A 12,836-nucleotide genomic window follows, 5' to 3' on the forward strand; every position below is an offset into this window, starting at 1 on the left:
CACTTACGGGACTTTTAGTCTACACAATGTTGTTTCCAAATAGTAAGCTCTTTGAGGGCAGAGATGTAACCTGGCTTATTCACCACACTATCGTGTCCCCAGCGCCCAGCCCAGTACCTGATATACCAGAAACACTAATAATATTTATGGAGTGTCTGAATAAATGAAAGACTTTTCAGAGCATCTTTTCCCTCTAAGAGCAATAACCTTCAATAAAGTATTGTAATGCACATTCCAGAGCACAGAGATCGTATCTCAGGCTTCTTTGTGGTCCTGCTCCTAACGCCTGTGCTTCTAACCTCCAACCCCTAACCCTTTATCCTTTGTTAAAAGAAGAGCTCAAGAAAACTTGCAGTGAGAAAAAGAGTTACACAAGGTATCAATACAATGTCATTGGCGTTACTTACCTGTGATCTGATTTTCTATTTCCCCTTGCATGTGCAAAGACTCCATATAGACAGTGCGGTTGCCAATAAATCTTGCACATGCAATCCCTCTGTATGGCTGACAGAATCCATCTTCTTCATACTCGTCTCTAAAACCAGAGCACAGACATTAGCTGGTGCAATACATCCACATTCAGTCGGCTCTAACTGTGCAATGCGCTAAACGGTCGCTAGGGGGAGAAGCTGGGCACATTATCCCAAAGACTGGGCCGAGGAGTCAGGCTCGGCCTCAGTTCCATCCATCACTTCAAACATCTGCTGGTCACGTTGGTCAAGTTTCCTTCACCCCCAGAAAATCATTCTAAGCACAAAAATCATCCTTAAATATGGGAGAAAGCACTTATTTTCGCAGCTGGTGGTGGGCTGGAAGATGATGTAGTTATAAAAGTAAGGAGGAAATGAGTTGGAAATCTGGGCACATGTTCTACAGTTTTTTGTTTTTTAAGCACAGATTATTTCTGCGTCATTTGCTACAAAGGCGTGGGTGCATTATCCACAAGACCCACTCCAACTGATGTGTCAATTAGGAGGCTCCGTGGGGTGAGAAGCTGGGTGCAGCTGGAAAGAAACCAGAGGGCAGTCCAGTTATGTGGCTCCTCACTGCTTAAGACCCATTATCTCTACCCTGCAGAGAGAGGTCCAGGCAAACGGTGGATCGCACAATTTCAAGAGTCACTAAATCCCAGGAAATCTAAAGAAAATGGCAATGGAAATCTTGCTTTCATGATTCCCTGAAAACTTTTAAAACAATCTTAAAGTTTTAAAACATTTTTTCAAGTTTATTTATTTATCTTGAGCAAAAGAGAGAGAGAGTGGGGGAAGGGCAGAGAGGGGGAGCGAGAGAATCCCAAGCAGGCTCTGCACCCACCACGCAGAGCCCAGTGTGGGGCTCGAACCCACAAACTGTGAGATCATGACCTGAGCCTAAACCAAGAGTCGGCAGCTTACCCGACTGAGCCAACCAGGCCCCAATCTTAAAAAACGTTGTTACCTCAAAATTATGATAATAAAAAGGTAGGGGGAGTAGATCTTATTCTGGAGACAAAGGGTAATGTGGCTAGTGACAGTCCCAGATAATGTGGTTAGTGACAGTGTGGCAAATGGCTACAGAGCTAAGGCTAGAAAGTAGGACCCAAGATAGCAAATTCAGCCTGAAAGGATAGAGGCCATAATATCCTACAAGGGCCTGCGATAAACACAAGACAACAGAGTACAGAATAGCCAGCTGCTTCTCAAAAGCAGACCACGGCCAAACAAAAGGCCACCTGCTAGGCTTCTGGGCTGACTTCCACCCTGGATGCTCCTCTTCTGTTAACCTGGCTGGAACCAATACACTGTCTAAATGAAAATATTTTTCCTCTTTGGTTTCGTCTAAGTTAAAGTACTGTAACCAAAGTCAGGAGAGTGAAATTGTCTTCCGGGGCTTAACATTGCATGTCCTTAGAACCTCTCCGAGTCCTCTGAGCTACGGTTTTCTTATCTATAAGAAGATAATAATTGACCTCTCAACCCTAGGAGTGAAAGTCATGAGGATCCTATCAAATGTAAAGGCTTTTAAAAAGTGCTATTCAGAGGTCACACATGCTTATTATTGAAGTATTTATGATTACCAAAGAAGACAGTTATTTAAAGGACAATTATTTACTAAGCTCCTACGTTGTAAAATCGACTGTAGTCAGCCTTGTGGCGCTAGACTTCACCGCTTGGGGGTTCAGTGTGGGAGTCTAGAAAGCCTGCTCTAACAGGAAACCAGGTGAAAAAAATCTGATAAAGCTGGTCATTAAAAGCCCAGTTTCCAGTGGCTCTCTACTCCCTGTTCACTCTAACAGTCATTTTGAAAGTGGAGATGGAGAAAGTATCTTCATTTTAGTTTCCAAAACAGTTTGTATTGCAAAGCTCTTAAAAACTTAACCTTCAAGTACACATACAAATGGATACATCATATACCTGACTTGAAGACATTGAAATTTTAATGTTGCAAAATCCTGCAAGCACTCCACATGTTTACTTTCATAAATCCTAGAGTAATGTTGAAGCCTTTTTGGCTTAAATTTTACTTGGGTTGTAAAATTAACCCCGCTTTTATTGGGTAACTAATACCATAAACCTATGGGGAGAAAGAAGTTTCTCGATGACCTAGCCTTGGATCTTGGAAACCGAAGCACTGAGACCAGAATGCACTTCCACACCACCCCCTGCTATGATGATGATGCTTTTCTATCCTTAGGCATTAGCAGAGCCCTGGACTTTTAAGGTGTCATTATGAGAACACGTCTTCCTCCCCCACGTTAAACTCTCAAGGCCTCAATTTATATCTCTTGGGAGGACAAAACCCTGGAATTACCCCCAGATATAAATCCCCAACCTACTGGGAGTTCCCATATTTTATGTGTGAGGCTTAGGCTAAACTTCTTACCACCTTTCCAGTTCAAGACTCTAAAAAGACTCTTTGAATACTTTTTTTTTTTTAATAATAAAATGGAATGCAATTCCTTGGCTGCATATTTCTTATCAAGGGCTCAGAGCTGCAGGTGTAGTGAATTTTTGACTGCACCCAGAATTCCTGATATTCTGACCGGTCTCTTAGAAACAGATATGAAAAGCAAAACAAAACAAACAAACAAACAAACAAAAACCCAGTATGTAATGTCATCTGCTAGGGAGTAGTTCTCAGCCCTGGCTGCTGGGAAGAATCTCCTCAGAAAGCTTTCAAAAATACCAACGCCTAAGCCCCACCTCAGACCTATTAAATCATACTCTCTGGGGATGCAGCGTAGTACGCATGCTTTTAAAAAAGCTCTCAGGTGATTTGAATGTGGTTGAGAACCACAGAACTAGAAAAACAAACCTCTATTAAGTGTCTGCCACTCTGTGCTGGGTACTATGCTAAGTGCTTTCTTCCAAGTAGCTCCTTATGTGGTATCATTATCCTTATCTTACAGAGGGAGAGATTCAAGTTCACAGGAGTCACTGGCTCAAGTTCACAAAGCCAGTTATTGGTGCAGAAACGATTTAAACTTACAGAGCAAGCTCAAGCCATGACACCGTGTTGTTCGATCTATAATGATGTTCTGCTTTTCAATACTACTTTTACTTACATCAGCCTAATTATAAATAAGAGACGTTAAAATGAGCCTTTATTCTGTGCCAGAAACTGTGAAGTTTCACTGGCATATAGAATTGATATTAAGTCACTTAATCCTGACAACGATCTTATAAAAAAGGTGAAGGTGTGATCATTCCCACTTCACAGATGAGAAAACTGAGGGTCAGAAAGAGCGAAGACCTGGTCTAAATTTACACAGCAAGCAGAAGAGCTAGATTTGCCCCAAACTCGTGCTTGCAACCATAGGATACAGCTTTCCTCTGAACAGTTTGATTATAAAAGTTTTTGCACTGCTTACAAGGGCTTTCTGCTGTGAAGATGTTTTGGTGTCTGCTGAGGTGGTAAAAAGGCTTTCTTTTAAACATAGAGTCACAGTCACCTTTCCTGCTTTCCAAAGAGGGGAACCAATGCTCCTCCAACATTCATGAAAAGCTCTCTGCTTTTCTCCAGCTCACATGTCTTTCATCATTAATGTCCTCCATGCTTAGCAAATTAAAAACATGGAGCACAAAGCAGCAAAAGTGCAAGGGCACTTGCAATGAGTGTGCCTGAGACTTCTTTCTGCACAGAAGAAGAGTGCATTGTGACAGGGAAAATGGAATTTTGCACAAGTGCCACCTACCTCACCATGATGTCAAGATGCAGGGGAACTTTGTGATGGGGACTCAAGTTTCTCATAAAGGTAATTTAGTTATCACATTGCCAACCCCTGTAGCCTTCTAAGTTCACTGTGATAGGGAAGAGCAGACCCAGTTTGCCTTCCATCTCCAGGGTCTCCCCAAGGGGCCTATGAAGGATGATGGTCATATAGGGCTAAAAGTGACCACGACCAATATGGCAAAAGTAGGGGTATCCACCCAGGACCCACTGGAAACCCAGGAAAGGGAAATGCTACCACTGCAAGTGACAACCCAAGGGCGCTTTACAGCTTTAGAAGTTTCTGGCCCAATTTCTCAGGCCAGCGACCAAAGCAGAGAACTCTAAAGGTAGAAAAAGCACGTTGTATGATATGGGGCATTTGGAGACTATCTGTAGTTTGGGGAGCAGAGAGAAGGAAAGGGGGAGAAAGGATTGGTGGTAGATGGGGTAGGGGGACTGAAAAGATGCAGAATACCCCAAACTGATGTCCAAATGGAGTTGTGCCAATATTGGACTATGAGAGGCCCATGAGTGCTCTTCTCAGAGCTTCTAGGGAGGGCAGTGTCCAGGCTCTCAGAAGGCTGCCTCAATTTAAGGGACACAAGAGGACAAACTCAGTGGTTGTCCTACACCTATGATTTAAAAAGAAACCCTGAAATATGACTGCAAAACCTGACAAAATTCAAATGAAGTCTGTAGATTAGTTTGTGTCATACCAACAATAATTTCTTACTTTTGATGACCGCACTATGTTTATGCAAGACGTCAACATTAGGGGGAATGAGATGAAGGACATATGGAAACTCTCTGTACTATTTTAGCAACTTTTCTTAAATAAAAAAATATTCCAAAATAAAAAGTAAAAAAAAAAAAATCTTACAGGATGGGAGGGGTGGGAACCTTACTGTGTGTAGACAGAACTGGAGATGTGGTGGGGTGAGGAGTTTAGGAAGGCCATCAGATGAGCTCATTGAATCTTTTTAAAAAATTTTTTTAATGTTTATTCATTTTTGAGAGACAGAGACAGAGCATGAGTGGGGGAGGGGCAGAGAGAGAGGGAGACACAAAATCCAAAGCAGGCTCCAGGCTCTGACCTGTCAGCACAGAGCCCGACGCAGGGCTCGGACTCACGACGCGAGATCATGACCAGAGCCGAGGTCGGACACCCAACTGACTGAGCCACCCAGGCGCCCCATCGTTTAATCTTTATACTAATCTTATATCATGCCTTCTGGGTCTATCCCTGGGTAGCTGAATTCCCATCACTAAAAATTCACTTACTTGCGTGATGCTTGGAATTCCCATCACTAAAAATTCACTTACTTGCGTGATGCTTGGCCTACTTCTAAATTCCAACGCTTCCAGGAGAGATGACCTATTTGGTCAGGAAGCCCTTAGTGTAGACTGATATTTGCTAGCTGTTGTGGGCACTTCCTGCAGCCTAGCAAGGAAGGCTGGGGCAACCAATGAGAGGTCCGTGTGTGGAAGACGAAGGCAATCTTCCCTGACTTTACACTTAGATCTGGGCCTAGCTTCATGCCAGCATGATGGAGAAGACAGGCTGGGGATGGAGGGTGTGGGACTCATCGGTACAGGGCATCTCTGTCCTCTGGTTCATTATTCACTTTGTCACACAGTGATCTTTTCAAACATAGACCCAATCAGGTCATTTCCGGACTAAAATTCTAGTTTCCCACTCACTTCAGTTTCCTGACTGCAGCATGCAAGGCCCTTCATAATCTAGTTGCTCCCTAGTTTTTCAGTCTCGCTCCTGCTAGTCAACCGATGAACCTGATGATATTTGTCACATGAATGACTTTGCTAGTCTCAAAACAGGGAAGGCAATTTGCTATTCCTCTGGCTTGGCTTATTCTCTTCCTGAGGCCTGGAATGCCTTCTACCCCCTTTTCATCTTGTGAATGCCTTCTTGTCTTCAAGATCCAGATGCTAAGTACCCCCATGAAAATGAGTCACTGACCATCCCCCCACCACCCCAGCCAGTGTCTTTATCACACCCCTCCCACACACCTCTGACTCCACATTATGTCTGTCTGTTTAGTGTCCACGACTCTAAGGCAAAGACCATGTCTGATTCAGCTTCCCTCCTCGAGGCCTCTGGCATAGCACACACCTCAGGAAACACTTGCTGAATGAGGCAGAGGCTGCTGCTAAGAACTGTCCTCCTCCAGATCTTCAGAAGTAGAAAAAAAGGCCTGTTGCCTGACCATCAACCACTGAAACAGATGTAATAGATGTGGGGCTGTCCCAGGCTGGCCCAGTGACATGCCTGAGGCACCCTCCAAACTGGGAGCCACTTTCTTCTTTATCAGATTTTACACAGCAGCATGGGCAGGCCTAATAGACTTTTTGATGAGTTAGGCCCTAAACAGTTCCATTTTGGAGTAATAAGACCAGTTAAAATGCATGTCTCTCCTTGGTGGGAAGAGAATGGATGTAAAGGTATCTTGCTAACTATAAAATCTTACTCAGGGAGCCTGGGTGGCTCAGTGGGTTAAGCATCCAACTCTTGATTTCAGCTTAGGTCATGATCTCATGATTCGTGAGTTGGAGCCCTGTATCAGACTCTGCACTGACAGTGCAGAGCCTACTTGGGATTCTCTGTCTTCTTCTCTCTCTGCCCCTTCTCCACTCTCACTCTCTCTCTCTCAAAATAAATAAATAAACTTAAAAAAGATCTTACTCAAATAAAAAAATAGTAAGCAGGTATTCAAACAAATACCAATATACAAATGTTCACAGCAGCACTATTCATAATAGCCAAAAAGTGGAAACAACCCCAAATGCTCATCCCCAGGTGCAGGGATAGACACAATGTGAGTAGATACATGCAACAGATTATCATTCAGCTATAAAAAAAGGAATGAAGAACTGAGACATGCTACAACGTGGAAGAATCCTAAAAGCATTATGCTAAGTGAGATAAGCCAGACATGAAAGGCCACATATTTTACGATCCCATTTATATGAAATGTCCAGAATACATAAATTCATAGAGACAGAAAGCAGAATGGTGGTTCCTACGTGGGGAGGGAGCAATAGGGAGTAACTACTTAATAGGTATGGAGTTTTATTTTGCTATGAGGAAAAAATATATATTTTTTTAATTTGAGAGAGAGAGGGAGAGAGAGAGAGGGAGAGAGGGAATGAGTGGGGGAGAGGGACAGAGGGAGAGAAAGAAAATCTCAAGCAGGCTCCACACTCACCTCAGAACCCAATACAGAGCTAAATCCCATGACCCTGAGATCATGACCTGAGCCGAATTCAAGAGTCTGAGGCTCAACTGACTGAGCCACCCAGGCACCCTGATATGATGAAAATATTATGATACTAGATAAGCAGTAGCAGTTACATAACATTGTGAAGGTGCTAATGAAGGTGCCAATGGCTCATTTTAAAATGGTTAATTTTAGGGGGGCCTGGGTGGCTGAGTCAGTTGAGTGTCTGACTTCAGCTCAGGTCATGGTACCGAGGTTCATGGCTTCAAGCCCTGTGTTGGGGTCTGTGCTGACAGCTCAGAGCCTGGAGTCTGCTTCAGATTCTGTGTCTCCCTCTCTCTCTCTCTGCCCCTCCCCCACTCGTGCTCTGTCTCTGTCTCTCTCACTCAAAAATAAATGAATAAACATTTAAAAAAAGGTTAATTTTAAGGATATGTGAATTTCACCTCAATTAAAAAAATTGTTTATATATATCCAAGGGACAAGGTTGAGGCACCTTGGGAGCGGGCCAATGGTTGGAATTTCAAGCTTCAGTTCTGGGGAGAAGTTTTGCAGACCGGCTTTGCACGTCGCTTCCAAGCAGACTAATCTGCTGTAAGCACTGGCAGTTTACACAGCATCAGCAGGTTTCTTTGTTCTGATTCTCATGGCTTTTCAACTGGAATGCCAAGAGGGTGGCCCACAAGCCTGCAGCCTCATGTATACAGACCGCAGTGAATGAAATAATCCAACACTTTTGAATATACCCCACTCAGTCCCTCTTAAGAGCTCCATTTTGAGCCATGAAGAAGAAATCACATCAAGCTGCCGGTCCTCAAAGCTCTGAATTTTCGTTTGAAGGAAAGCTATCACACAGCTCCAAGTAGTCCTGGCTGTATTATAGTATCCCCAGGTGTGCTCCAGTGAGCAGTGTAGCAAAGTGTGCGTTATTTTCTCTCGTTTGGGTACTAATTTCTTTTTTTTCCCTCCATCTATCTAGTATCAAAACATTTTCATCATTGCAAAAATAAATCTCCATACTCATTTAGTAGTTACTCCCTATGTCTCCCTCTCCCCAGCTCCTGGTAACCATCAATCTGCTTTCTGTCTCTATGAAATTACCTATTCTGGAGAAGCAAAAATAATTTACCAGTGCCTGCCCCAAAGACCGTCAAGGCCATAGGTAGCTGGAAAGTATCCCTTATAAAATTTGTAAATCAGGGCACATATTAGCTACTCAGTTAAAGCATAGCCATGGCAGATCCACACATCATGCCCCCCAGGCCCAGCTCTAATAACTGGGTACAAAGCTTCCCATCTCAGAAATAGGGTGCTCCCTTGGGGGGTACAGTCACATCTCTTAAAGGTGAAAATCCACTGTCATTTATTTAAAAGGGGGAGGAATACATATACAATTAAGAATCCAAGTAAAGAATACAAAATGATTCTAATATGGATAAATGATCAGAGACACGGAAACTTTAAGAATGAATTAGAATCTGATGTGTCCTAAAAGTTATACCTCTTCAAAAATACTTCCTTCTGTTTCCTTAGAAGCCTGGGCCATGAAGCATCCTTGGTTAACTGCAAACCAGGAGGTAGGAAAATAATTTAATTTTTATTAGTTATATCTACCCATCCTCAGAGGAGGGGCATCAGGACAAACACAGGTAGAGACATGGAACGAGTTGGTGGGAATGAAGGAGAGAAAGTGAGAGTCTTGGAAAGGGAGCTGTCTGGAGAGTCAAGAGTAGACTTTACCTCAGGCTGGCTGTGACTGAGATTACAGGTTAAATATGTGATTCCAAACTTAATTTAGATACTATGTTCTCTAAAGACCAACCTGTAAGTGGTCATCAAAGAGGGTAATGGGTTAACAGAGTTGACCTTTAAGGTCAGCTTTGAAAGTAAACCAGCCAATCCAGACCCATCAACCCAGAGGGGCCACGACTCACAGAGAGGATCTCAATCTAGAAGGCTGAGAACTCACCTAACTCTTAACATTCCTTCTTCTCTCCCTGGAACACCTCTGTGAGCACAAGAAATTCTGAGGTGACTGTGTTGGGTATCCTGTGCTGTTTCCCACACCTGGACACCAACAATTGTTAACACTAATTTCCTCACCAAGCGTCCCTCACTCTTTCTCACACCACTTTTCGGCTTTAAAAAATTAAATTTTAAAAGTTCTTTTTTTCTTGGCCATGAACCATTAAAACAAACAGATGAATAATGTTCTGTCATAGTTTCCAGAGCAGCACATAATAGTTCCTTGTGTCCAACTTAGAAATGGGAAGGTATTGGCTTTGCTTCATAGCGATGTTTGAAAATGCAAGGGTTGCATTTCACTTTGGAAAAGGAGCAGAATTACCCAGGCTTATATCTCACAAATGTAATGTGAGGGAAAATTATGCATGTAATATATTGTATTCCTATTTAAACACACATTTGAAATGATAGGACTGCCCTGTTACCTATTTGTAAGGATATAAAGATCACTAATAAAAAGAATGAGTGATTTTTGCCCTCTCCTATTTACTGAGGCTTTTGTGGTAGGTTAGACTGGGGTGTTTTTACTTTTCCTCCTGTGAAGGGTCTACTTTGCCCCTAACCTTAGGCTGGAGCTGTGAATGCATCGGTGGGACTTGGAGCCCCCAGTTCAGCCCCCATCCACACCCCCCAAGTTCTCATTAGAAACTCTTTGGATGTTCTTTGGCAGTTCTCCAAATATCAGGCCCTCAAATAACCCCTAAATTTGCCCATTGAGAATAAAAGGAGTTTAGAATAATATGAAATTCACACATACCAATCTGGTCAGATTTTCTACCACAAATGTTATTAAGATTGCTTTGATTTGTTTTTCACTTTCCTTTTATGCCTTTGGCCATGGATTGAAAAAAGAAGAGGTCTGTGGAAAGAGTGGTAAAGGGAATTTAGGGACTGCTTAGAAGGGTTTAATTTCATATTGCTACTCAGAAGTGGGGTGAAACCCAATCCCCAGTTCTTGCTGTTCTGTTTCCGCTCAGCTTTGTTTCCTATCCCTTCTGTGGATGGCAGTTATGGAAGACTACCAGCCTCCATAAAAAGCAATGGTGGGTTTAATGCTGCCTCCAACCCCCAACCCCCAACCCCCAACCCAAAATAAGGCAATCAGAGGTGCCCATATCAGGTCTAGAATCTTACACATTAAAAATATTGTAGTAGAGGCAGAAATTCATGTTAAAATAAGGATTGATTTGTGATGCACCAAATGGGAATATAGTTATTAGACAAGCGGTATCCATTAGACTATATATAGGTCTCTGGAAAAGAACTGTTAAATCCAATGGGTTATTCAAGGAGGAATGTGGAATAGGGATGGAATTTGGGGAGGGGGAGGGGCACTCATATTTTTGGCATTCCAGATACCAACAATATAATCCCTGTTCACTAGGATTCTACAATCTAGTAGAAGAGAAATTTAAGTGTGATAAATACAGTCTCTGTTCCCCTTTCCTTCCTTCCTCCTGTTCTCTTTCCATTCCTCCTCCTTTTCAACCAACAAGTTTGTTGAAGTGCTGAGTTAAGAACCAAAGAAGGGGCATTCAATTAAGACTCCACCTTCTGGAGGTGATAGCTTAAAAGACGAATAATTCAACAAATCATGGATTAAATACAATTGGCCCTTGGACAACACAGGGGCTGGAGAGTTGAAAATCTGTATATAACTTTTGATTCCCCCAAAACTTAACTACTAATAGCCTACTGTTGACCAGAAACCTCACTGATAACATAAACAGTGAATTAACACATATTTTATATGTTATAGGTGTTATATATTATGTTTTTATAATAAAGTAAGCTGGAGAAAACATTATTAAGAAAATCATAATGAAGAGAAAATACATTTATAGTAGTGTACTATATTTATTGAAAATAACATGCCTAGAAGTGGCCCACAGTACAAACCTGCATTGTTCAAGGATCAACTGTGGTAGGCTAGCCGAGGTAAGTGTAGTCAGAGGCAGAGTACAGCTAAATGGGAATAATAGGACATGAGAGGCAGTATGAGTCCAAGGGTCAGGTCTTAACCTGTGGAGTCTGGGCAAGTAAAGAGGTTCATCATTCCATTACCTTCTCTGTGCACTCAAATCTTGGATTTTATCTTGAAAACAAAGGGACACCACCAAGTGATGTGATTAGTGACAGTGTGGCAATGAAGGGACTGGAGATCTAAGGTTGCAGATTATTGTCTAAGATTGTAGACTCAGCTTGAAAGGACAGGAGCCGTAACCTCCTACAAGGACCTGCAATAAACCCAAGACACAGAGTACAGAACATCCAGCTGTTTCGATGGAAAGAGCTGAGCCTGCATCAGAAGTGGCAGAAAATGATACAAGACTTCTGGAAGAGTTGGTGTGATAGGAAACTATGAACTCAGGCAGGTGCCATGCCTGTAGCTGTCCCCTGGGCTTACCAACTCATGGAGTCATTCAGTTGGAATGGGACTTTGTAGGCCTCTGGTCGACCCTTTCTAAAGTTGAAAGAACCAAGAGTAAGTGGCTGTGTGAGTTGACCAAGTTCACCAAGTAGTTAGACAGAGTGCAGTGTAGTAGAAAGGGCAGGGCTTTGGGGACCCACAAAATACTGGGTTCAATCCTAACAGCTTCTTTCTAGCTGTGTGTGGCCTTGGGCTAGGTATGAAATCTCTCTGAGCTTCTGTCTCCATATCTATTAAGCTGACATATTAAATAAGGTAATGTATACAAAGTATCTGCTTATAGATAGTTGCTTATAAAGTATAATAAGGTCCCTTTCTATTTTACTTATTCTAGAAATATGTACTGATTTGCTTACTATATACCAGGCACTGTTCTAAACACTGGAGAGAAGAAAGCAGACAAAACTTCCCACCCATGTCATGCTTACATTGACTTAGATTTCTAGCTGGAAGTTCTTTATCTGATTCCTTTTTAATAATTTGTATCTTTCATTTCCTTCTCATTGTACCAAAGATTAATCATGTGTAAGATTATGCATGTGTCTGAATTCTGTGGACATGTTGGGGGCAGAAGTAAGTATGGCCTATGAAGTCAAAGAGGCCTTAGGGAAGAGAAGTTTGATTAAACTGCCACTCCTGCCTGCACTTCGCCTGACCCCTAAACTGCCTCCCATCCTGTTACAGTGGATGGGCCCTCTGAGCTCCATTCTAAGTCCCAGCCATTGGCTTGCATGGGTGGATCTCATCCCTTCTCACCTACTCATGGGCATGGTTCTGGCAATTGTTCCTTTTCTCTATTTGTCACCATTTCTCCCCATCTCTATTGGACCATTCCCATGAATACACCAATGTGCTATAATATCTCCCATTTTTAAAGCAAATTCTTTTTAGACTGTGTTCTGCTCAGCTGCCTCCACATTTTCCTGCTCCCTTTTATAATAATATTTCTCTCA

General features: G+C 42.4%; 1 protein-coding gene across 2 annotated transcripts in view; it reads right to left on the minus strand.

Moving 5' to 3' along the window:
* The window catches only part of ROR1 (receptor tyrosine kinase like orphan receptor 1), a 399,098-nt gene that overhangs the window by 38,660 nt on the left and 347,602 nt on the right, over positions 1 to 12,836 (minus strand). For both annotated transcript variants that reach the window (XM_058717134.1, XM_058717135.1), the window contains exon 5: positions 408 to 535. In XM_058717134.1, coding sequence (XP_058573117.1) covers positions 408 to 535 — 128 coding nt within the window. The remainder of the gene's footprint in view (positions 1 to 407; positions 536 to 12,836) is intronic.

The sequence above is a fragment of the Neofelis nebulosa genome, chromosome 2, assembly GCF_028018385.1.
Source record: "Neofelis nebulosa isolate mNeoNeb1 chromosome 2, mNeoNeb1.pri, whole genome shotgun sequence".
NCBI classification, from domain to species: Eukaryota; Metazoa; Chordata; class Mammalia; order Carnivora; family Felidae; genus Neofelis; species Neofelis nebulosa.